The 25,204-nt window shown below is 41.3% G+C and overlaps 1 protein-coding gene across 4 annotated transcripts; it reads left to right on the top strand.

Annotated features, from left to right (window-relative positions):
- The first annotated feature begins 1,261 nt into the window (after positions 1–1,261).
- Positions 1,262–24,372, top strand: PROK2 (prokineticin 2). 4 transcript variants are annotated; one of them, XR_009732615.1, is made up of 7 exons: positions 1,262–1,626; positions 4,961–5,086; positions 12,007–12,066; positions 13,819–13,965; positions 18,778–18,924; positions 21,129–21,248; positions 24,106–24,372. XR_009732615.1 is itself a non-coding variant. In XM_061397393.1 (4 exons), exons 1-4 carry the CDS (start codon positions 1,531–1,533, stop codon positions 13,921–13,923), a joined length of 387 nt encoding a protein of 128 aa, XP_061253377.1. In that variant the 5' UTR covers positions 1,264–1,530; the 3' UTR covers positions 13,924–15,412. The 4 variants fall into 4 exon arrangements, 2 of the variants coding, with proteins under 2 accessions (XP_061253377.1, XP_061253378.1); XR_009732616.1 differs by lacking the exon at positions 12,007–12,066 and having other exon boundaries at positions 1,275–1,626; XM_061397393.1 differs by lacking the exons at positions 18,778–18,924; positions 21,129–21,248; positions 24,106–24,372 and having other exon boundaries at positions 1,264–1,626; positions 13,819–15,412.
- Positions 24,373–25,204: the final 832 nt, after the last annotated feature.

The following is a 25,204-nucleotide window of genomic DNA, read 5'->3' on the forward strand; positions in this document are numbered from 1 at the left end:
GATATTTTTTTGTTTTCTCTTTCAAGACATTTCTCAAACATAAAAACATGCATGAAAAGGGTTTTTAAAAATCAGTCAAAATTTTAGTTTTCCAAATACTCAGCTGTTTAACATTCGGATAATTGCCTTTAAAAAAATTTTTTTTCCACATTTAGTCTGAATGCTTTGGCATGGGGGGAGCCCCACAGTCTGAAAGTAACTTTGTCCCGACTCTCCCCACTGCATTTATTATAGAAACTGGAAGACACATCTGCTTTTCAATAGGGCCAGGGAAAGCTGAGGTTTCAAGGAATAAAGTCGAGCTTCCCAGAACTTCGGTGGAAACAAGTCTGGAGTGGTCACACCTAGGTATTCTTGAAAGAATTTCCTTGAGGATAAACACGCTGAGATTCTTGAAGCTAGACTGGAGGTCACAATGGAAGGGGAAGCTCTCACTGGTCCTCTCATAGGGGTCCTAGAACCCAATAGGCACTCAAATCATACTTACACAGATGAAGGAATCCCAGTAACGTCGTATCGCGTCTTATAAAGACTGAAAGATGATTATCTTGGACTGGAAAGTAAGAGAGCTGCCTACCTACAGCGTAAGGCGCCTCAGGCTGGCATCCGGAGCTTGGCGATCTCATTTCGCTTTAGCATCATCCTGAACTGCTCTGCCTGAAGCTGGCCTGATGTTAAAGGGAAGAAATGAATGCGAGGAAAATCAGAGAGCAGAGGGTAGGGAACAGATGTGAGCAGAAAGGGAGGACAGTCCTTGAAAGAAATAAATTGGACTCCCACAGCTAGAAGGACAAATCCCTCAGTGTCGTCAGGGATGTGGGATGAGGGGTAATTTTGCCCTCCCTTTGTTCTTTGCCCCTTGTTTTCCACGTTTCCAGGTTGTTTGTTTGATGTCTGTCTTTTCTGTTCAGTTACTGGACCCTAAGGACAAACCAAGTGGCTGTAGGTGGCATACAGAAATTAATACATTGAGCGGCTTTTGGCTCCTCCCTTGCTCCCCCGGTGTGTCCACAGCGCCCAGCACCTTAGTAGGCACTCCCTAGACATCTGGAGAGCAAATGAGCTGCAAGTTTGCAGCGCTGAGTACGTGGAGCTGGGGAAACCAGGACAGCAGAGGGGGTGTCTCTGACCAAAAAAGACGTGCGGGCGCGTGCGGAAGGCAGCCGCGGCGCGAGGCAAGTGGCTGGCCGCGAGCCAAGGGGCTGGCCGCGAGCCGGGCGCCGCGCGGGGGGCGCTGCCTGCGTAGCGCCCCGAGTGGGGGCGCCCGGGACCACGGCGACACGTGCGCGGCAGGGACGCGAGCAGTCCCTGCCGCGAGCGGAGCCGGGGCAGGGGGGTGGGCGCGGGGGTGTGCCCGCGCCATGCCCCCCGCGCGTGCGGCCGGCCGGGCGGCTGCGTGAGTCACGGCGGGGCTCGCCTTTATAACCGCCGGCAGGATCGCGTGAGTGGCCCGCCCGGCGCTCTGCGTTCTGCGCTCCAGCCCGTGCGTCCCCAACGGCCCCCCAACAGCCGCCCAGGCCCGAGGGCGCCATGAGAAGCCCGCGCTGCGCCCGCCTGCTGCTCCTACTGCTGCTGCCTCCGCTGCTGCTCACACCTCCCGCCGGCGACGCCGCGGTCATCACCGGGGTAAGCGGCCCGGCGCACCTGTCCACCCGGGATGCGCGCCCTCCTCGTGCCGCCGGGTCGTGGGGGCGGGAACCCAGGGGGAGACGGCGTGGGGACAGCGACCGGGAGGTGGGGGCACGGGAGGGTTATCCCGGACCGGGACACCTGCCCCACTCGCCCCTTGGAGCACTTGGAGGATGCCCTGATCCCTAAGCAGCGGGCGGCCAGGACATCGGGCGCTCCCTGGAAGAAGTGCCCACGGTCGCTCCCCACCACCTTCTCACGCTCGCCTGCCCCTCTGTCCTCGCGTTTGGTCTTTTTTCCTCTTAAGTTGAAAGAAGTTGCCTTTGGCAGTTTTCTCGAGCACTTTGCCCCAGCTTTTCCAGCCTCTGTCCTTAAAATTTAAGTGCTTTAAAATGTAAAGGGGCAAGACCAGTACCCCCAGATCCTGGGAGACTTAATTCTGCGGTTGAGGAGTTTGCTCCCCAAAGCATTCTCTGCAAAATCCCTTTGAAATAACTTGGTTCAAGGTCATAAGTGCACTTTTGAAAAGCAACGTGGGTCCTTTCTTCTCAGTTCCAGCGTTTTTCATTTTTTCCCCCCAAACGTCCTGAGCTTCTCCTTGTAAAAGTTTTCCGTTTCCTGTTCCTGATAAACGCACCTACAGTGCTTTGGCTTAGTTATGGAGTAGGTGATCCTGTAGATGTTTCAGTTTAGAGAGATGTCATCATTTGTGGAAGTAGGAACTAGTTCAGTTCTCTCCTAGGTCCACCAACAATTTTCTTTGTGTGGATCCGAAGGATAACTTTACAGCACAAAATGAAAATGTCTACTTTATGCCAACAATGCAGAATCGCTACCATTTCCTGATTGTTCAACTCTAATAAGTCTGAAAGTATTTTACACCCCCATTAAATTATTTCAAATATCTAAGTTCACATAATAGGGTTTAGAGAAAAAAGTTTTATGTTTGAAATGATAGTACACAGATAATGAAATACCATTTAAATTTAAGGGAACTGTCGTTGTCTTGACAAAATTAAGCACTATTGTCTCCATATGCTTATAGCACATTGAAAGTCCTTGTATTATAACAGTATTTGGTTACAACCAATAGATATTTGGGTTATGGCCAAGAGATACTTAATAAGTATTGTGATATTTATTAGTATAGTTTGTAGAGATTTTTACAGATATAGATGTATTTGAATAGCTTTGTCAGTCCCTGTGGTTGAAAAAAAGTTTTTACAAGTCTTTCTAATACATGAGAATTGAAATCTGATTGGTTTTCCCTCATCTTCCCCTGCTGGCTCTTTAAATTTCTGCTAATCCTCTGAGCCCCAAATTCCTTTGTAATATAAGTATCTTTTTGTTCCATTCACAAGACAACACCAGTTGAATAGATTTGCAGTGGGTTAAAGATGAAGGGCATTAAGAAACAGCTGTCTAATTAAAAATATATAAACCCATGCAAGTCTTTATAAGTATTTCCAAGAACTGAAACTTTTTTGTTACAAAGTGAAATTTTATCACATTGAATGTTTATCTGTTAAAATTTAAACTGGCTATATGCGATTATATGTGTTGTTTTTCTTGTTGCAAAACAGTGCTAGAAAATAAAAGGATCTTTAAAAATTTCTCTAAAACAGCATGGCAGTAAATAAATATAGTTATGTTTCCATGACAGGAACCATCTGGAGTCAAATGAAAAACCTAGTAACTTATCTAGATATGTCATCTCTAGGATGTTTAAAATCCAAGTGATTGAAATTTAAGAGATTTTGGCTGGATTTTGATTGTCATATTAAAAGAGCTAGTGGGGCTTCAGAATTCCTGGTCTTAAGAATCTGTTGAAATAAAATATTGCCTAAAACCTCCATCTTAAATATTTACTTTTTGGGGAGTAGTAATGTGGTTATTTTTGAATTGATTTATATGTCCACATAGATTTGTTAAAACTGTATTGAAAAAGATCGTACAGTGAACATCTCATTTATGGAATGTAATGGCTACATATGTGTGATTTCTGATGTTCAGATAAAAACTGGAAAAATGGAACTGTTTGTATATTTTCCTATAAATGTCTAAACACCCCAAGATGAAAATTACAGTTTTTATCCAATACTAAATAGCCCAAGAAAAAATTCTAATGGGGGAAATAAAACAATATAGCTGATCACTTTAATGAAAAAATAATGAGTATCCCCATATATTTGTCTTTTGTGAAATTATAGCTTCTCCAAAACTAAGAACTCTGAAGAAGTATCTTAGTTATTTGCATTAAATCTGCGCTTAAATTTGTCTAAATTATAGATTTCTTAGCTTCTTACATATATAGTATAGGATGTTCTCACCTTAACACTAACAAAACAGATTACTGAACACCATTCAAACAAAGCATCCTATTTATGGATGGTTCTAGGAAAGAACCATAGTTCTTTGGATCTACTTTTATGCAAATAAGTTTACACTTCATTATTTACTTCTGTTTAGTCAAGTGAGGAAATTCCTCCATAGCTGATTCTTTGATTATATGTATTTACAATTTTTATATTAGGAACAAGTGTCTTGAGTATTCACTGTTGATAATTGCATCTTTCACTTGCATTTCTAAATCTGATGGATCTCAGAATAGTTTCATTAATCTTATATTGTACACATATGTATACCCTAAGCCAATAATTTCCTTTTTTGCAGGTTACTCACCTAAATAAAAAAGAGTAACATAAGGCAAAAGTCTTGGTCTGGCCATTCTCAGCCTATGAAATTTCTTTCTTTCAAAAGGAAATGGTGAAAATCAAGTCAGAGGTGTGAGAAACGTTAAATCTCATGAACCAAAATGCAAATATTTGAAAGAGAAAATGAGTTATACTTTTAAATTTACATCAGTATCTTTACGGATCTGGAGCATTTCATGATAGATTTAGAGACCATTTAAATCTCTTTTTTAAATTGGGCCCACTTTATTCTACCGTTAATAGTTATAAAATCTTGTGATTCAATTTATGTAGTTCCTAATGGCCACGTATGGTAAAAGACCAATATAAACTTCAAGTTCAAAGCTGTTTCATCCATAAAGCACTAGAAAAAGAGAGCTGATTTTTTTAAAAAGTATTGGGGTTTATAATTTTCATACTCTGTGGGCCATTATTTAGGCTTTTTTTTTTCACCAAGTGGGAAAATCTCTGATCAGATTTTATTGTAAATATGTTCAAATAAATGATTACAGTTTTTATAAACATGTAAGATTATTAAAATCATAGCTGTGAGATATTAAAAGAGCTTTTTTTTTTTACTGCTAATTTTAGCCTGAGTCATTCTGATTATCTTTATCTGTTTGCTTATCACATTTCAGGCCTGCGACAGGGACCCCCAGTGTGGTGGAGGCATGTGCTGTGCTGTTAGTCTCTGGGTTAAGAGCATACGGATTTGCACACCGATGGGCAAAGTGGGAGACAGTTGCCATCCGATGACTCGTAAAGTTAGTATATATGTGTTCTTGTTGGTTTTCTTACATTTCAGTTACTCAACTCCAAGCAAGGCCTCTATGACATGAAATGTGCTAGAAATTGGAAATCAGAGAAGATGAAGTGGAAAACCTCTTCCATTCTCCTCTCCATTTCCATCTGAGAGAACTGTATTCTTACCATCCTTATTTAACTAATCATTTACATATCTTCATTCTCATGGCATTAGAAACATTTCATAAAAATAATTTGAAATACCGAATTTTGCTTAACAGTTTTAGGATATGAATATATATTACTTTTGGATATATGAATGTATTTTATATCCTAAAAGACCATTTATGTATATATATTACCATTTATATACATATATGTGTGTGTATATATAAAATACTGTGTATACTTCTTTGCTGAAATCAGACCTACTGAAAAGGCAGAAGCACATAAGTTTGTGCTTTGGGTTTTGTAGAAAATGATCCATGATGCAATCACTCTTGTATTTTAACTTGAAAGTCCTACATTTTGACTCTCTCCACAGGATGCAATGTTCACAACCCTGGAGATTCATGATGTTTACCTTTCCAATTTATTTTCCTCTCTAACAGCTCCATATCACAATGACCTAAACACCATTTTTGGAAAGTTATTGACAGGAAGTGGCAGGAGTGACGGCAGGATCGGATGGGGCTGCAGAGGTTGTGTCCTCAGGTGTTGCAGACCCTCCTGTCTGCAGGGGCCAGAGAGCTGTGTAGGACTTCCAGAAGTGGGTGCGTGGCAGGTAGGAGGGAGCAGAGAAGTTTGTGGAACCTGGAGAATCCGTGTCCTTCAGATACAAAGCGTGTGAAACCCAGTATGGTTCCAGCCAAATCCCCAGGGGTGCCAGGCTGCAGGTGCCTTGCTCTTCTTGTGCCGTTAGTACATCCTCACTTACCAGCAGCTACATGGGGTCCAGGGTGCAGGGGTGGGTGGGGAGCGGCGTGTGTGTGCTTGAGGACGTGTCCCAGGCCTGGGGCTTGTTGGAGGTGAGTTCAGTCCTCTGCAGTGTTCTCTCTCTACCCATCACATCCTCTAAAAACAGGTTAAATGTTCTCAAAGCAAACTGAATTCTGCCTTCTGCCTTCTTCTTTTCCCCACATGTGGCTTAGGGTTTAAAACTGAAATGGAGCCAAATATCTTTCCCATACTCCACAGTCACAGATAACAGCTAAGGTTTTGACTCTATCTGAATGAAATAAGAAAATTGGGGTTTCGCTCAATGTGCTGTAGTGGGAACCCTGGTTGTTTAGACCCATCTGAAGATGACCTTGGGCTCTCCTGTGGTTTCCTTGAGAAACACTTCCTGTTGCATTGGTACCATTCCTCACCATGGTTTGACCGCTTGAGCCGGTACTGTCGTTTGTAAGCATGATATGCACCTTTTATTCCCGGCCATTTTGAGACAGGAAAGGTTTCAAAACCGTTAGTTGTCTGGCTCTGTGCCAAACCACTAACCCCATTCCCCTTGGTGGGGGTGGGGGTGGAGGGTGAAGCCTGCCCAGCCGCCTTTGGCATCGGTCTCAGTTTTTTTCATCAGCCTTATCCAACACGAGCCATCTTTTGTCCATGGGAGTCGCTGTTGCTTAAAAGTTGACTCTTAATTCACTGTTCTTTCATAATTAGTTGTCTTTGTACATTGTTAGTATAACCTCCTCTACCCCAGCTGGTTTGCTAAAACAAGTCAAGAATGACACATTCTGGGTAACTATTTTTGTACAAATAGCAGTACTAGTTGCTACTTGTATGCCATGGTGTACCAGATCCTCGATATGATACTAATTGTCCTGGATGTGTTTCTCATTTAATACAAGTCTGTGAAGTAAGGTTTGGTTTTCTCCCATCCTCTGTACAACATTCAGCCTCCCAGGGGCTCAGTATGTGGCTGAGGTCCCAAGGCGGTAGGTCAGAGAACAGGCTCTGGATTTTGCTCTGTCCGTCACTCCATTGGCATCTACTTCAGTGAAAGCTGTGGTCATGTTTAATTTGAACTTTTTTTTCAGTGCAATTAACCCAGATGGGTTTGTGTAGGGAAGATGTTCCCTGAGATGACACAGAATAGTCCAGAGTTGAAATCTGTCTCATCTTGTAGTTCTGATGAGGTTTCCAAATGTTGAGATATTTTGACAAGAGAACCAGATTCTATTTTCCTGGTTCCTATAGTTTCTAGTTCAGGTTTAGTGCGAAGTCAGTTTTGAAAGAAAACAAAATCATTCTCCTGCCATAAACCCAGGAGCATCTCTGTGCTGTGCTTTTAATCACACTGTTGATAATAAAGTCTATGATAACAGATTATAGTTTTCATAGTAAAATTAAGTGATAAAAGAACGGAAAGTACTGAAAAAGTGAGATGTTAACGTCAGATCTGAACTTACCCTCATTCAGATAACCACTTGAACCATGTTTTTAGACCTCAATATTACAGCTGTTCATATTGGTTATTTTACTGTCTTGAAAATACATTTTCATAGGTCATTTCAATAACCTAGTTCTTGTTCCAGAGTTGTTACTTGTTCTGAGTGAAATTAACTTATCCTGATGAAAACCTAGTTCTTCCAGAGTATCTTTCAGCTATACTCTATTCAAAACAACTTAAAAAAAACAACAACCCATTTTAAAATAAATATGTCCTGGTGAGACTCTACTCTAAAGTTTTACAGTTGATTAGTAGATGGTAAAAATATAGATGGATGCTGTATAAAAGTTCTTTTAAATGTGATGTGTTCATTACTTTCCCCCCTCCACTTTCTTTTTGCCTTCTAAAAAAAAATAGATTAACTCTGATTGTGGTCACAGGGACTGGTGTATTAGAAGCACAAGACTATGAATAGGTGAGGACTATACCTGCTCTAATTTTAAACTTTCTATTCTGGTTTGGCTTAGACATTAGCCACCGATATTTATTTTGATAAAGTGAACAGTATTTGATGAATGAAATTAAGACCTATAGGTAGAAACTATTGAATTCATTTTACTATTTTGTTTCTGATGTATCAGTTAGACAGTTTAGACACTCCTAGGCTACAATTTTGTAAAGTTTTTAACTTCACATTTGATCATTCAAAAATAGAATAAAATATAAGTCTACTTGAAAGGAATAGGATGCATGCTTTCTAAACACATTTTTAGGCAGATGGTAGTTGTAACGTATTGATTTTTCTTTAACAACTCGTTTTTAATAATTAAGAGTGCATTATTAAATCACGTATCTACTGGGAATACTTTGCTGTTTATTGCTTTCTCCAGTTTAAGAAACACTAGTTTCTATTGGTACCCACACTTTTATTAACAGAGCTTACAAAGACTAGTCATGTCCATCCTATGCTATTTACTCATGGGCTTTAGAAGTTTAAAATTATGTGATGAGTACTTTTATTGCTTATTATTTTATTAAAATATTAAATTTAATCTATATTTCCTTCAAAAAATTAATCTTATTTTTAAATTTTGCTCCGTTTTTTATGTTAACACTTTTTTAGCACTTGCTTTGGTTTTTTATTTTTGTTTTTGAGCTGCACTTTAAAACTTGACTAATCCATTCTCCTTTTCTGAAGAACATGGTTTCCAGTTGACAAGAGGACTTCTGAGCCCGGCTCTTCTGACAGTTTAGACTGGATGGCTCCTCGTTGTGGGGGTGGCCCTGGGCATTGCAGTGTGTTTACTAGCGGCCCTAGTCTCTACCCGCTAGGTGCCGTAGCACCCCATCCCAGTGGTGACCTCCAACATGGCCTCTAGATGTCCCCCCAGGCGTTGCAGGGGGCTGGAATCACGCTGGGTGCGCACCACTGTCTAATGCGTCTTTTACTTGGCCTATCAAGACACAGCACAGGAGATGCAGCATCTTCACCTCCTAGGGAACTCATCAGCTACCCAAGCACACAACTTCTTTTGCCGTCATCCACACAGGTGCTGGTGGCTGCCACACATGATTGCCAGGATGTGTGTGTGTCAGGGGGCCCTTTGACCTGCAGAAACTACCACTCTTATTTCTTGCATATCTTTTATGCCCCTCTAGTCCCAGAGACTCAAGGTTCCCCAACTCAAGTCCAGTTCCGTACAACCAAGGAGGCTGGCCCACCATTCCCTGTTTTTTCTTTATTTTTTCTGGGGACACAGTGCAGTGGGAGGCCCAGGTCTGTGTTGGATCCACTTGAGTCAGCACAGGCCCCAGGTTAACATGATGCTCACAGGAGGGGAACAGATCAATAATTGTATATTTAGGGTTCTGAGAATATATGTACTGTGTCAAGTTGCTTCAGTCGTGTCTGACTTTTTGCGACATTATGACTGTAGCCTGCCATCTTCCTCATTCATGGGATTCTCTAGGCAAGAACACTGGAGTGGGTTACCATTTCCTTCTCCAGGGGATCTTCCCCATCCAGGGCTTGAACCCACACCTCTTACATCTCCTGCACTGGCAGGCAGATTCTTTACCAGTAGTGCCACCTGGGAAACCATGAGAATATATGCCTATTACCAAAAGAAAAAAAAAATTAAAAGAAACCATACAGTGGCACTCATCAGAGCTATTGAAACCAGAAACTGTGGATGTATGGGACTTGTCATTTTTATTTTATGCACTCATACCATTTGCATGTTTTTGAACTATATACTTCTATTGATAAAGTGGTAAGAAAACTGGTTTTATTAAGGAAAAAAATTATTGGGCCAGTGCTTTTTATGTCACGTGACTCAGCTTTTCTTCAAGTATCCCATTGTGTTCCCTTCTTTAACACAGTTGACTCTGTTTTGAGAGAGAGCACAAATAATATTTTGGTTTTATATCAGCGCTGTTTTCTCTTTAAAAATGCTGCAGATGTGTTGGGCATCATGCCTTCTCAAGAGTGCTGAAGGTTCTGCCTTGGTAACTCCTAGAATTTGCTGATTGGAAATCTACAGTATTAGAAACATTGGCTTGAGTGCATAGTTGATTCTAAAGTAAAGCGTCATGTTGGTACTGAATGATTAGCTCCTTGGCTGTATTAATACATCTAAAGATGCATCTTCTGTGCACACTTTCTTGTGCTTGTGTGACTGTCAGACAGCTACTAGGCTTGCCATACATGAATGTAGAAATAGCAGTGAATGGGCCAGACAAGAAATTGGCAGGTATCTATGGGGTGTTCACCATGTCAGAAATCGTAGTGTGTGTGATTGAGAGCACGTAGATGGAGGAGAAAACTGCTACAGGCTTGTCCAGTGTAGAAAAGCTCGGGTGAGGGAGGGAGAAACACAGGCTGAATCTTGAAAAAGGATAAAAATAAGAAAAGGGCACCCAGGTATAAAGGGACCTGCCAGTTTAATCATTGTGTTAAATTGAGTTGCAGCAAATGTAGGTTGATGTTTACACGGTCATGATGCCCTGGGTAAGAAAAAGAATAATAGACATTTTTGAAGGTTTCACAAAAACACATGACCTTGAGAACACATTGCCAGGGCCCTTCCTAGACCCTGGAGGGACTCTGCATAAGCAAGAGCCTTTGGTTTCTGAGTTTGGTGGCATTGATCAGTGCCAGGCAGAGGAATTTAGGACAAAGGTGGAGCCGCAGGAGCTGAGAAGGTCACCTTTTTACCCCTCAGGGAGGTCACAGCCTGGGATTGGGTGGGATTGGGGTAGAAGACAAGCATTTGACACATATATTTTTGAGTGTGTCCTTTGTACCAGGCTGAGTGTTAATGCACTCAAAACTAAAAGATTCCCTTTTCTTCTCAGGGCCTGGAATCTGGGCCTGGTGGTGTTTGGAAGAAGATGGAGATGGGTTTGACTGTGACATGTCCCTTTTGTGGCTTGATGACCTCGGTCAGCTGTGTTGCTTCATCTCAAGAGGAAGCCACTTAGCTTGTGTCACAGGGAGACAGAAATCTGGCACCCAGCTTTAGCATGACACTCAGACATCATGCCTTGCTGTGGCCTGGCCTGCGGCAGGCTGCCGGTGCGAGTCATTTCTCTTTCCTGCTGCTTTTGCTGCTGAGAACCCACGTGGCAGACCCAAGGGTGACCACAGTGTCGAGGTGCACAGAGCGTCAGACTGAAGCCTGGGATGCGTAGTAGCTGAAACTGTCTTACTGAGTAGCTGTCGTTGATATGACCCTCCATTGCTGGGCGGAGACCTTTCTTGTTTGATTCATCGCTGTATCCTCAGTACCTGAAACAGGGCCTGATGTGCTGGTGACACGCAGTTGGAGTCTGTTGAACGAATGAAAAGGAGACACCTGATTGGTGTTCTCCACGTGTAACAGTTTGACATGCTTGTTACAGGTAGCACTCACCCTTTCCAGGCTCCTGTTCCTTGCCACCTGTGTTTGTTCCTCAGCCTCGGCACTGTGGACATTTGAGAACAGATAACTCTGACATGGGAAAGGTCCCCTGAGTTGTAGGATGTTTAGCAACATCCTTGGCCTCTATCCACCAGATGCCCCCTCCCTGCACTGTGACACACAAAACTGCCTCTCTGGACATTGCCAGCCATCTCCTGGGGGCAGCATCACCCCAGACTGAGAACCGCTGGTTCATGCAGTAGTTTGGGGCTCAGCGAAAGGAATCTCTCAAAATCTCTAGGCCAAAGTCATGAGTTGTTATGTCTCATGCCATCCACTTGTAATTGTCCAAGCCATTCCTGCTGCCCCCACCTCCTCTGATATATTCTCAGTGGCAACAAATGAGCCAGCCTTCCATGGACCCTTTGACACACACAGTGACAGAACCATTCTAGCCCGTGTCTGCATGGGACTGATGGCCATGTGCCCCCATGGAGACACTGCCCTTTGAACCTCAAAAGTAATGCTCTCACAAAAGGACAGAGGAACTGGGATGGTCCTGCCTGTTCACCACGTACCACCCCCACCTGCCTACTCTTCCCTTGGTATTTATTGATCTCAACCATCTCCCTGGCCCTTCCAGAACCATTTTGGAAATGGAAGGCAGGAAAGAAGAAAGAGGAAGAGAAGAAGAAAGAAAAAGGTAAGGAGCACATGAGCATGGTAGCATCCAAAGATAATGCCCAGAATAATTAGCCTTGACCATTGCTGAACACCCATAGAATTGGATCCATCCAATCAGTTCAACCTGAAAATAAGGTTAGAATGGTTCTGCCACTGTCTGCAGACAGCCTTTTGTTCAGCCTTTTGTTTGATGCAGAAAGAAATGATTTCGAAGGCATCTGGAAGATGCATCTCAAGATTTTCTTGTACGGATAGATCACTCGTGTGGGGCAGCCTCTTTTGGTGGAATAGGAAATGCGCTAGCATGATACCAAAGGAAGCATTTGAGCTGGGAGGCAGGAAGGATGCATTTCTGTGCCGCGTGTCAACTGTGGACGGATCCCCTGAAGGCATGAGATTGCAGTAGCTGTCCTCTCTCACATGACCCTCAATTGGGTAATTTGCCATCTCATTTCATTATCCTCAACCACTTGCAGGCCTACAGTTAAACTTTCTCCCTATCCCTTGCAAAGCAGGCAGATTCTCAAGGGGGCACCATTCCTATGGGAAGAAGGGTGGGTTTTGCTCTTTGCCTCTAGAAAGCATACATGTTTTGTGAGTCCTTCACTTGCCCCTGGCACAGAGAACGACCACACCAGTTGCTAGTTGACCCTCCTCAACCTAGCTTCACCCAGGTTCAAGCAGGTTCTTAGAAACAGCAACCGAACTGTGCTTGGTTCGGTTTGGTTGAACTGTGCTTGGTTCAAGCTTCACCCAAGTTCAGGTGAAGTCACCCAAGCACTGAACTGTGCTTGGTTCAGTTCGGTTCGAACTGTGCTTGGTTCAAGCTTCACCCAAGTTCAGGTGAAGTCACCCAAGCACTGAACTTCAGGAAGTCACCCAAGCACCGAACTGTGCTTGGTTCAGTTTGGTTGAACTGTGCTTGGTTCGGTTCGGTTGAACTGTGCTTGGCTCAAGCTTCACCGAAATGTGCTTGGTTCAGTTCGGTTTAGTTCAAGCACCGAACTGTGCTTGGTTCAGTTTGGTTGAACTGTGCTTGGTTCAAGCTTCACCCAGGTTCAAGCAGGTTCTTAGAAACGGCAACCAAACTGTGTTTGGGGTGAGAGCAGCCTTTTGCTGCTGGCTCTCCCGCCTGGGGTTTGCTCTGTTGCATTGCTGCAAATTGGGCTGCCTCTTTCCCTGATTTTGTTGGCTTGCAGGATCTCAGTTCCCTGACCAGGGATTGAACCCAGGCCATGGCAGTGAAATCACCAAATCTTAACCACTAGACTGCCAGGGAACTCGCTCACATCTTTGCACAAATGTATGAATTTATACATTTCTCATCATCAGTGAATTTTTATTTGCTTATTGTACGCATGTGGTCGTGCCCAAAAAATTATGTTCTCTTCAAGGAGCTTCAGTAGCAGGACACTCTAAAAAAGAATTATATGAGAAAAAGTAAAAGACAGTGTAGCTTGCTGTTTAAATGCTTGGTCCTTCAGGTCCACTTGCCAGCCAAGCTTCAAGTTCTGGATATGTGACCTCAGGCAAGTTCCTAACCTCTCTGTGCTTTTGTCTCTCATCTATCAGATGGGTGTGATTAAAGTGTTTGCCATCTTCACAGAGTGGTTGGAAGGCTACGAAAGGATAATACATGAAAATAGATGCTGTTGTTTGAGGAATAGTTAATATTTAATAAACACTAACTTCTATTCAAAGAAATTCCTTAAGAACAGTTTTTTCCTTTTTAACATTTCCTGCTCTAACTCGGTTTTCTTTTTTATTTTAGGTTCCATTTCTTGGGCGGAGAATGCATCACACGTGTCCATGCCTGCCTGGCTTGGCCTGTTCACGGACTTCGTTTAACCGATACACATGTTTAGCCCAGAAGTAATCACTTTAGAGGAGACGCTTTAAATGTGAACAGCCACACAATGTCTGTAAAGCCTGTTCACCTGTGATTGTGTCAAACAGATAATATGCCAGAAAGAAATGCTATTGCTTCCTTAGTTCTCTAAGTCACATTTCCCTCTTTGATTTTTAAATGATGTTGCACTTTTTTTTTTTTTTTGATTGAAAGGGGATTTACATTTTGAATAGAAACATAAAGTGCAGGACATTATGGAACAGTTCTCATTTCCCTGTTTGTTTTTTCATTTGGCTTTTTTTTTTAAATGCCAATAACTCACCCATTTTCGCAGAAGTGCAGAGAATACAAATATGTTATTTTGTTACAGAAATTTTTTTCCCCTAAACATACCCTGCCCCCAGCCCTGTCCCACCACACACACACATACACACACACACACCACTTGGGTCTCTTTCCTTCATTCCCCAATGAGTTTTAAGACTCTCATTTTATTGTTTGGCATTTCCCTCCCTGACCCTCTAGCATTTTAAAGTGAGGATCCATATCCTTGAGCTTGCTGGCAGAATCACTGATGAGAATCAAGCTTTTTTGCCTGATACTTAAACAGTGGAAAGAATGTGTAGTTGAACCAGATACCCTAAACTTCTCTTATAGGGAGTAGAGACGGGCTGCTCCTGAACTTTGAACCTGCTTATGTAAGTGGGTGCCAGGTCTACGGTTGACCAGTGTAAGGACAGAGAGAATGGGAAGTCAAATTAGTCTAGATTTATAGATTTGGGATTTTTTTTTTTTTAAAAAGACATTTCCAGTACAATACTACATTTATTTCTTTTTCTTTTTATAAGGATTTTTTTAAACAAAAGTCTCCTAGTTAGAGATGTTCCAGAAAATGTCACTTGAGGAAGATGTATTGATTTTAATCTGGCATAACACTAGTTACCATGTTAGAATCAATATTAAGTTGTCACTTAAACTTTATCTGTAACCCAAAGGTCTGTTGTAATGGATTGCCTGACACCCTGTCATTTGTACGTACCACTATTGCTGTGTAAAAATTCTGTATCAGAATGACAGTACTGTATATCATTTGATTTATTTTTAATATTATATCCTTATTTTTGTCACAGTTGTCAGTTTTTATTACAAGCGGATTTCTATATAGCCCATATTAAAAAAATGGGTAAAGACTCCAGAGTTGGTAATATAGCCCTAACAGAGTGTACATTTTCCTTTTGCATACAGGAACGTTCTGTTTGCATGAGTTTTATGGTAGTACAAAAATAATGTATAAATCGGTGAGGTTTGGGGGAATGAAGGAAAATTATGACATGCATAACTGTAATCAAAATGGACTCATGGCATTTCACTGTCTTGATTCAGCAAATAGTAATGGGTGCTGACCATAAGTGGTTAGGCAGGGTGCTAGGTCCTGGCCTATGGCGATGCCTTGAAAAAAACCCAGCAAGTATTGTAAATGGATTCAAATTTGCAAATAAACAACTTCTGAAATGTGTTTAACTGACTAAAGTGGCCATGCCAACCGACTAACCCACAAAAAGTAGTTGTTCACTGTATAGTTATTTATTCAGCCAGGACTTACAGTTGCATATTATATATAACTTTTCCCCTGGGGTAAGTTTTGCTATAAGTGTATTGAATTTTGCTGTACTTAGTACCATACTTGGTCGTAGAAGGATTATTTTTGGTTCAGTTTAGTTTGTGTTCAAGAAACATTCCTTGGTGAGTTTGCCAGGGGAAAAAAGTCTTCAAGTGGAATTATGGGTAATTTTGCTCAATTTTGCTCAGTGCTGTTTTCACATAATGTTCAACACATCCTTTTAATAAGTGGTGAAAACTTGATTGGGTCAATCATCTGTTTTCCCCCAGGTTAAAAGACATGTAGCTTTTATAAAAGTTTGCTTTTATATATCAACTTGATATTTTAAATCAATACCTAAAAACTTAGACTGCGTATACACAGCCAAGAGAATATTATGTGAATTGGGTGTACAAAACTTAGAACTGTACCTACTGATGCACTACCATTCAAAGAAAAACAGAGCTTTGTCATTTGTTACCTCTCTCGTTGGTTATTATTTTTATTGAGGAGTGTGCTCTTCTATTTGGTTATTACTTTTTAACTTGTTACCAGCACTTATCAAACAGTTGTTGTAAAAAGCTTGTGGTCGTGTTTCCTGGACAGTTTTTAAAATAATTGTGTGCAAAGCACTCAAAGCTTTGCGCTGTAAAGATGGTATGGTGGTGCTGTTTCTTCCAGTCCCTAGGACAAGCTCTCATGGAAGTTGGAACTTCATAGGCCAGAATTTCTAAAAGTAAGGCAAAGTGAGAATTTATGCAAGAAAACCTAAGTCAACAATCTAGTCTGATATAAATTTTGTGAGTGGATTCCATTCTTTCTAAGGTAGAAATAGATTTTATGGCAGAAGCTACTGACCAAACTCAAGTGGATCTTTGGATTTCTTGGCAAAGAAATCCATTGACTTTCGTGGAAACAGTTCAGCCTTTTTCTTAAGAGCAGCACTTTTTAAAAATTTTATTTTAATTGGAGGCTAATTACTTTGCAATATTGTAGTGGGTTTTGCCACACATTGACATGAATCAGCCATGGGTGTACATGTGTTCCCCATCCTGAACCCCCCTCCCACCTCCCTCCCCATCCCATCCCTCAGGGTCATCCCAGTGCACCAGCTCTGAGCACCTTGTCTCATGGATTGAACCTGGATTGGCAATCTGTTTCACATATGATAATGTACATGTTTCAATGCTATTCTCTCAAATCATCCCACCCTCTCCCTCTCCCACAGAGTCCAAAGACTGTTCTATACATCTGTGTCTCTTTTGCTGTCTTGCATATGGGGTCATTGTTACCATCTTTCTAAATTCCATGTATATGTGTTATTATACTGTATTGGTGTTTTTGTTCTGATTTACTTCACTCTCTATAATAGGCTCCAGTTTCATCCACCTCATTAGAACTGATTCAAATGTATTCTTTTTAATGGCTGAGTAATATTCCATTGTGTATATGTACCACAGCTTTCTTATCCATTCGTCTGCCGATGGACATCTAGGTTGCTTCCATGTCCTGGCTATTGTAAACAATGCTGCAATGAACATTGGGGTACACATGTCTAACTGTAGAAACGTTTGTGCCAGAAGTGTTCCCCTACAAATCCTCTCATCTAACTGAAGACATCTTCCTTTCCAGCATTCAGTGTAGCCTTTTGTGGGAACTTTAGCAACCCAAACTAGTGATAGATGAAACACATAAACTTTATTCTTCCTTGGTTCTAACATCAGAAATCTCAGCCTGGCTCTCTTCTTACTTCATTTTTTAGAAGATTATAAAGTTGGGGGCCATTTTCAGGTTAAAAGCAGGATGTTTTTGCTATGCAATGAAGGTTACTGTCTAAAATTGACTAGCAACCTTTTATGATCTTTCTGTTTCAACCTATTGCATGTATTTCAGGTAATATCCTTAGAATTAATCTTTTTTTCATCCTTTGGTCCCTTCTGATTTGTTAATCCTCAGTACTCCCTTTGCATTAAAAAGAATTGCTTTTGTTCTAGTATTTTTTTAACGTGTCCCCAAGATGATAATCCAGAGAAGGCAATGGAATCCCACTCCAGTACTCTTGCCTGGAAAATCCCATGGACGGAGGAGCCTGGTGGGCTGCAGTCCACGGGGTCACTGGGAATCGGACACAACTGAGCAACTTCACTTTCACTTTTCACTTTCCTGCATTGGAGAAGGAAATGGCAACCCACTCCAGTGTTCTTGCCTGGAGAATCCCAGGGACAGGGGAGCCTGGTGGGCTGCCATCCATGGGGTTGCACAGAGTCGGACACAACTAAAGTGACTTAGCAGCAGCAGCAGCAGCAGCAAGATAATAATCTTTAACAGCATAACTCTTAAAGTGTATTTTCCCCTATGTCCCCCCCACCACTTTCAGAGTATACATTTCCCCAGGTTAGAGGCGCTAATTAGTGTACTGTTCTTAAGGCACCATTCTCATTTTCCATCATCTACCATCCACCATTTGGAGATTCCAATTTGACATGTCTAAAATTGGAATGAGGTCTGGATGTTAGGATTATGTTTTTAAAGGTACTCATTTCCTTCTAAGGTGCACCCATGGCTGAGGGCCACTGACAAAGCATAAAGGAATATGTTTCTGTAGAAAAGCTACTGCTTCACTAATGCTGCTTTATGAGATGCCTGTCTAATTAGAAGCCACACATGTAGCTTTTGTCTTTGTCTTTTCTTGCAACCCTCAAGAGTAGTTATGATCTCCAGACATAAACGAATGCATTTTCTTTTTCCTGTCCACCCCTCCCATATACTACTTCTAGAGGGAAGTTTGCAGAAGGGTCCCCCTGGAGCACTTTAGTGTCAGTTACATAGATCGTTGGAGGAGTCAATTCAAAGTTCCTTAGAATAAGATTAGGGAAGCAGGCCTGGGTCCAGCCTAGCTGGTCCCTTGGCTTTCCTGCGGACACTGTGGTGGGGTGTGGGGCCCCAGCTTCTCTCTCTTACTCTTTAAATGCACCCTCCCAGGTGACTCAGCTTTTGAACCTCCAAGCAGACACTCCCGTCTACCTGTCCACTTGCCCATACATCCCAGGATTCTATTTTACTGGGCCCCTAAATCATCACAATGCTTTAGAAAGTCCAGTATTGCAGCAAACTGTAACTAATCGCTCACTCTGGTAAGCATATCAATCAAACATAGGTATATCACAAAAGATTGAAAGCAAGAACGTGAAAAATCATGGTACGAGCATGATTTCTGATGATAGAATGCACTGGTTTACCTGTATTGTATACATAAAGAGCATGCATCTTTGCGTCCACAGGGGATTTTCATCCTTAACGAAGTGTGAATCGTGCCAGCCAGGCAAAACCACGGCCTGATCCTTGGAGCTGCGACTGAGAAGAATAGTTCCAGGCATTTTCTTACTGTAACCCAGAGTTTCTCAACCTTGACACTTCTGACTTTCTGGGTCAGTTGAGTTTTTGTTGTGGAGCTGTCCAGCGCATTATGGAATGTTTAGAGGCACCCCTGGTTCCTGTCCTACTAGCTGATGGTAGTTCCCCTGAGTTGTGACACCCAAAAGTGTCTCTGGATATCAGCAAATGTCCCCAGGGGTTAGGGGCCAGGGTAGATTGTCTACCTGTGAGAACCATTGGTTTATCCTGAAGATATTTTGTATCTGCTTGTATAAGGTTTTGTTTCAGTACTGTACAAAATTTGAAATGACAGTATTAAAAAAAAAAAAAAGTTAAGCCTCCCAGTGGGGTTTTACAAAATTGGTATTCTAAAAATTAAAAAGAAAAAGCCTATCATTTTGCATTCAAAGTCATGGAGAGGTAAACATTTCGTACACTTAAACAGTGTGTATACTGTTTAAAGAAATACCAGTTTTAGGTCAGCTCTTCATTTTACTGTGTTTCAAGGAAGACATTTTTATATTAAGTCACTCTTTAAAGCTTGAGGGGAAGGGCTCAGGTAAGATAATTTGAGATGTAACATTTCACATGTTCAGAGTGCACAAACTTCCACATTGTTGGAATCCACTTTTTTCTCATCTTTTTGAGAGAAATAATTTATGAAAAATATTTTTGTAGCAGAAACTCAGTGCTTCCCAGGTAGCACTATTGGTAAAGAACCCACCTGGATCAGGAAGAACCCCTGGGGCGGGGCATGACAACCCACTCCAGTATTCTTGCCGGAGAATCCCATAGACAGAGGAGCCTGGCGGAGCTATAGTCCATAGGATTGCAAAGAGTCGGACACAACTGAAGTGACTTAGCAAGCAGAAACTCTCAAAAACTGTATAGGGCGTATTGGAGAAAATTGTGTTTTATTAAAGGTAGGTCTGAATAGCCTTTGAGAAGTTTCACAAGTGGAGTTTTCTCAGTGCAACTTGGAACAGGTCTGTCACAGGTCTGTCCCTATGGACAAGGCTGAAGTTGACATGAGTGTATGTGGTTCATTCTTCAAAGCAAACAAGCAAAACAATCACTTTTTATTATGGAATTTCTTAAACATCAACAAAATTAAGCAAAATTGTTTAAGGAAGGCCCACATCTCCATCATCTAGTGTGCGATCAACAGCAGCAACTCAACGCCAGTATCACTTCCGCTCTACCCACAGCCTACCGCACCCTCAAACTGTCACCTCTCCTGTCTTGTCTTGAAGCAAATCAGTTTGGCCCCTTCTCCATAGGGCCCATGCTGGGATAAGATGGCCACAGCCTTGCGTGTCAGCAGTAACATCAATGCTTTTTCTTTAAGGTGGCTCTCTGCTTAGATATTGCCACGGTCCTTTCACTGATCGACCTTTCCTCCTAAACATTTCCACTTAAGACATATTTTTGAAATCCCAAGTTGGAGTTTGAAATGGAAGAATAAAACATGTTCAGACCCAGGACATGGGTATATGAATAAATATTTATTCTTGTATAAATTTTTAAAAGAAAATATTTGCTGCTCAAAGTAAAAAATTTTGAGAAAAATATTTGCTAACTGTGTGTCATCACTGGGTTCTGGGAAGTTAAATGTTGTCTACAATCATTAGTCTTTCAGACAACTGATGTTAATACTCTCATTAATTTTCCTGGATTCAGTTAGAGAGGGGGAAAATCCCTGAATGGAAGTCATGGCTGGTAGACTTTAATTGTCTCCCACAATTCATTCATTCTCAAATTCTCTTTTTCTTTTCTCTCTTCCCTCTCTCTCCCCACCTCCCTCCTTTTTCTCTCTACCCTTGCCTCTTCCCCAAGAGGTTTTAGCTGGGCCACTCAATATGACATCTAGACACTGCTTTTACCAGCAGCCCTTGCCACATATGACCATATGACTGAGTTCTTAGCAATGGAATGTGGGCAGAAATGATCTGCCTTATGGGCTTAAAAGTAAATTGCACTCCATCAGGGAGATGCAGCATTGAATCTGGCTGCTTTGGAACCAGAGAGTGAAGGCAGGGCTAACCCACCAGCAGGTCGCAGAGCAACCTCTTGAGAAAGTCACCCAGCAGCCCAGAGAAGCGGTTCAGCCATTCTAATTCAGGGACTCTGCTAAAACGCTTCCACTGCTACCTTAATCAATACAAATGGAGTCATCCTTTTCAAAAGAGCAGCATTTGCTTACAGTTAAAACTTAATTCTGTGATCCTAAACACTTGGTTTCTGCGTTCTTGTGCAGTGGTTGCCCTGCCCCGCAAATTGGTTTGGAGCTTGGAGCCGATGCTGCCACACACACTGGGAGGACGTGACAAGATTGATGACCCACATCATGGTATTGCCTGGAGAGAACAGAGAAGATGTGAGTCAGGCCAGAGTGGCAACAGCAAGGCAGTTTGGTTGGTTTTAGTTTTTACTGTGACCAAGAGAGGCAGGGCTGGGTGAAAATTCCTCCCCACTGGGGCTGGCTAGCCCAGGGGTGGGGGAAAATAGAATGTAGAGTGTGAGGCTGGAGAGTGGTCAGAGTTCAAACATCCAAAGTGGAGTTTTCATCTTTATCTCAGTCCTGAAAAAAATATCATAATGAGAATCTGAAAACCAAATGGAACAAGAATCTTCAAATCAGAAATGGATAAACTCACATTCTTTGGTCACAAGAGCATTCACATTCCACACGCTAAGAGAATGTGTAATTCTTGCTGCCTCTGTTTCAAACTCAAATATGCCATCTACCCATGAATTACGAAATTTGGGAGACAGGGAGAGTCACTGAGGCTCATTACAACAGTACATTCTCATATAACATTTAAACGAATTTAAATCTCACCAAGAGGTGCTAGAAAAAAAAAAAACAAACTTAAAATGACAAACTTTGAGTGAACAAAGCTGTTCCTCCTACTAGTAGAAAGTAAAGTCTTATGCCTCTAGCAGAAGACTAATCATGCCTTTGTATAATTGTGTTCCTTTCAATAGAGGCAGGTATTAAATGTATATCTAAAAGTGTTTAATGTCATTATAAAACTTATAAAGTAACTTACAAATTAAAAAAAAAATCTTTTGTTAGACCACATGTCACCCTGCTCATAAAGGATTAGAACAATTATGCAAATCATGTTCTAGAAATAGCTCTGGTATCCCATAATTCCTCAAGCTAGATATGCAAATGAAATGGATTGTGACTGTGGGTTAAAAGCATTACACAATGTACAGTTAAACTGTTCAGTACGCCACTCTTTGGAATGAATACCCGTGACAAGGTTTCTTTCCTATTTGTTCTTCCTTTTTTCCCTTCTACTAAGAGCATTGCAAATTGGTCAGGATTCAGGAAGTATAGGGGGAAAATACATGGGGGGATAAAAGGAAAAAATAAACTTGTTAAATGAAAAAGGCAAGGAAAATTTCATCTCCTCATGTATTTTAAATTTTATGATCTCTATAAAATATTTTAATAAGGCATGTATTAAGTCCGTGTTGCCACTTTAGCAATTTTTCAAAGCCTTTCAAAATTACAGCACATCTGTGTATCTTCAAGAAAATGAAACCATTTATTGCACCCTTCAGGTTCCAACACAGGTTCAAACTGGAAAACAGCGTGTGCTTCTCAGATAGCACATCCAGGCAGAAAGTTAAGATTTCCACCCTAGAGAGCAACACAGACTGGCATAACCCAGCTAATGTATTGGGTGATGTTTTTAAATATATTGTCTCCTCTCAGTTTACATGTTTTCCACCTAGAGTAGGTTAGCCACTTAAAACTTAATTTATGAATGACTAAATTATTCCCCCTAGAAGCCAAGTGGTAATAGCTTTAATTTACCTGTCTCCTTAACGTTACTGAGAAATAAGAGAATTGCGTTTCTGCCTTGACATTGCAACTTCAAACATTTGTGTATGTTTTCTCTGTATAATTTGAAGTGACTTGGAGTCTTCAGGCTTTCAGATATAAATTGAAAGCTGTTTATTTATCTTAAATGCCTGCAACCAGTATAACAGGGTGAACTGAATATACTAAGACTTTTCTTCTCCTTTTCCCTTGAGCAAAAGCACAAAAATACCCTTTTGTGTAGTGGGAGCTGCTATGCCCCCTTCCTTTGGGAGGGGAGAGGAGTGGTCTTCTTGAGAGCTACCTGTTTGGTTTCTATTCAGGTCTGATATTTTTAATCTAATCTGCTGACTCTCCCTGCAAAAAAATTTTATGCAACAAACTTGCTCCATTACAACAACCACATCCCTTACTGGCCCTTGAGCATTCACATAGAAGTGGAATGGAAAACTATGAAGAGAGAATTCATGTGGTTTTATTTCCCTTAGAGAAATTTATTTTGAAAATGGACCCCAGAGTGAGGAGAATATGGGATTCAGAAAGTTGGAGAAGATTCAAAATTGACAAATTTTTTTCCATCTTATGATTTTTTTCCCCCACTTCCCTCATTGAGCAACCAGAGATAGACTGCCTTAGGGCCCTTTCTGGGCAATTGGCTATGAGGTCTTGTTATCCCAAGCTTTTTAACTAGATCTCTCTTCTGGTATAAATTATGTTCTGCCTTGATTTATGGTTTGAGGCACATTTGCCAGGTTTCTCCAGTTAGCTTGCTACCTCATCAGCAAGAAAATTGGACTTTTCTTATCTCCATGTTTCCCTGTATTGCCCAAAACAGAAACCAGCTTCTTAGAGGCTTGTAATACCTATGGATTAGATGGATTCATTCAGGTGGCTTTCCAGATTGCTACTACTAAATTTATCATATCAAAAGCTTAAAAATATACTGATCATGGTAACAGTTTTTATAAAATGCAATTAAATAGAACCAGTCTTGTAATAGGTATTTAAAAAAATCTTCCAGATTTATTTCAACCTAAGAGATAGTCTAATCTAGTTTATTATTTTTTCCAGAGCCAGATTAATCTAACAGCTAACAACAGGCTGAATGATCTGATAATTGGAAATGTGAATAAATGAGTCTAATTTTTTAAAATTTGTGAATACAATTCCAGGATATCAGGCATATCTGTCAAGGGAGTGGAGAGGATAGAGTTGTTTTAAGTATTGTTGAAGTTAATTGTTGCTTCAGATGACAGGCTTTCAGAATATTAGTGCCTGAAGCAATAGCAGCATTTTTTTGAAGACCAAAAATCTAAAATCTAGAGATATGAGGTTGCTTCTTTGGGTAAGTAGCTCAACAATGTTAAATTAGATATCTGCTCTTTTTATCTTTCAGGTCTGCTCTTTTCACCATGTTGACAGTATCTCTTCTCATGGTTGAAAGAATGCTGCTATGGCTCCAAGCATCACATCCCCAGCAAAAATATACCAAAAGGAAGGAAAAGGAAGGGCAAGAGGGCTCTGTTCTTGGGATGAATTAGACCCCAAAAGTCTTGTCCAAGTTGAAGAAAAAGCATAAAGAACTCCTTGGACTTAGATCAAATTTGCTTTTAATTCTTTTTACTCCAGAAACAGCTATTGAGAATAAACTATGCAAAAAGTATTGTTATGGGTCTAGAATATTAATGGGTAGAGACAGTTTCCCATTACTTCCTTTACCCCTCCCAGAGAAAGTCTTGAAGTTCAGTGGTCGTGGAAGGTCACACAGAGGGACACATCTACCAGGGGATTGAAAAATGGTATATTAGGTCTGCCACATTTTATAATTTCACCCGCCTGAAGTCACAGACAGCTTGAAATGCCAGGAAGCCAGGAAGCCTGCTACTCAGTCCACTGTGGCACTCAGATCTAATGACTGTGTTTGGAGACTTAAAAATCTTTTAGGACCTGCATGGGGACAACATCTCTCTCTATATAGAGGTTGTTGTTGTTCAGTCATGAAGTCATGTCGAACTCTGTGACCCCATGAACTGCAGCATGCCAGGTTCTCTGTCCTTTACTATCTCATGGATCTTGCTCACAGTCATGTCCATCTAGTTGGTGATGCCATCCAACCATCTTTTCCTCTGTTGTCCCTTTCTCCTCCTACCTTCCACTTTCCCCACTATCAGGGTCTTTTCCAGTGAGTTGGCTCTTTGCATCAGGTGGCCAAAGTATTGGAGTTTCAGTTTCAGCATCAGTCCTTCCAATGAATATTCAGGACTAATTTCCTTTAGGATTGACTGGTTTGATCTCCTTGCAGTCCAAGGGACTCTCAAGAGTCTTCTCCAGCACCACAGTTCGAAGGCATCAATTCTTCATCCCTCAGCCTTTTTTATTGTTCAGCTCTCACATCCGTACATAACTACTGGAATAAACCATAGCTTTGGCTATATGGAGGTTAGTTCACCCTTTATGTCTGAAAGCTCACCCTATATGTTTGAAAACTTAACAGC

Source organism: Bos javanicus, chromosome 22 (assembly GCF_032452875.1).
Source record: "Bos javanicus breed banteng chromosome 22, ARS-OSU_banteng_1.0, whole genome shotgun sequence".
Lineage (NCBI taxonomy): Eukaryota > Metazoa > Chordata > Mammalia > Artiodactyla > Bovidae > Bos > Bos javanicus.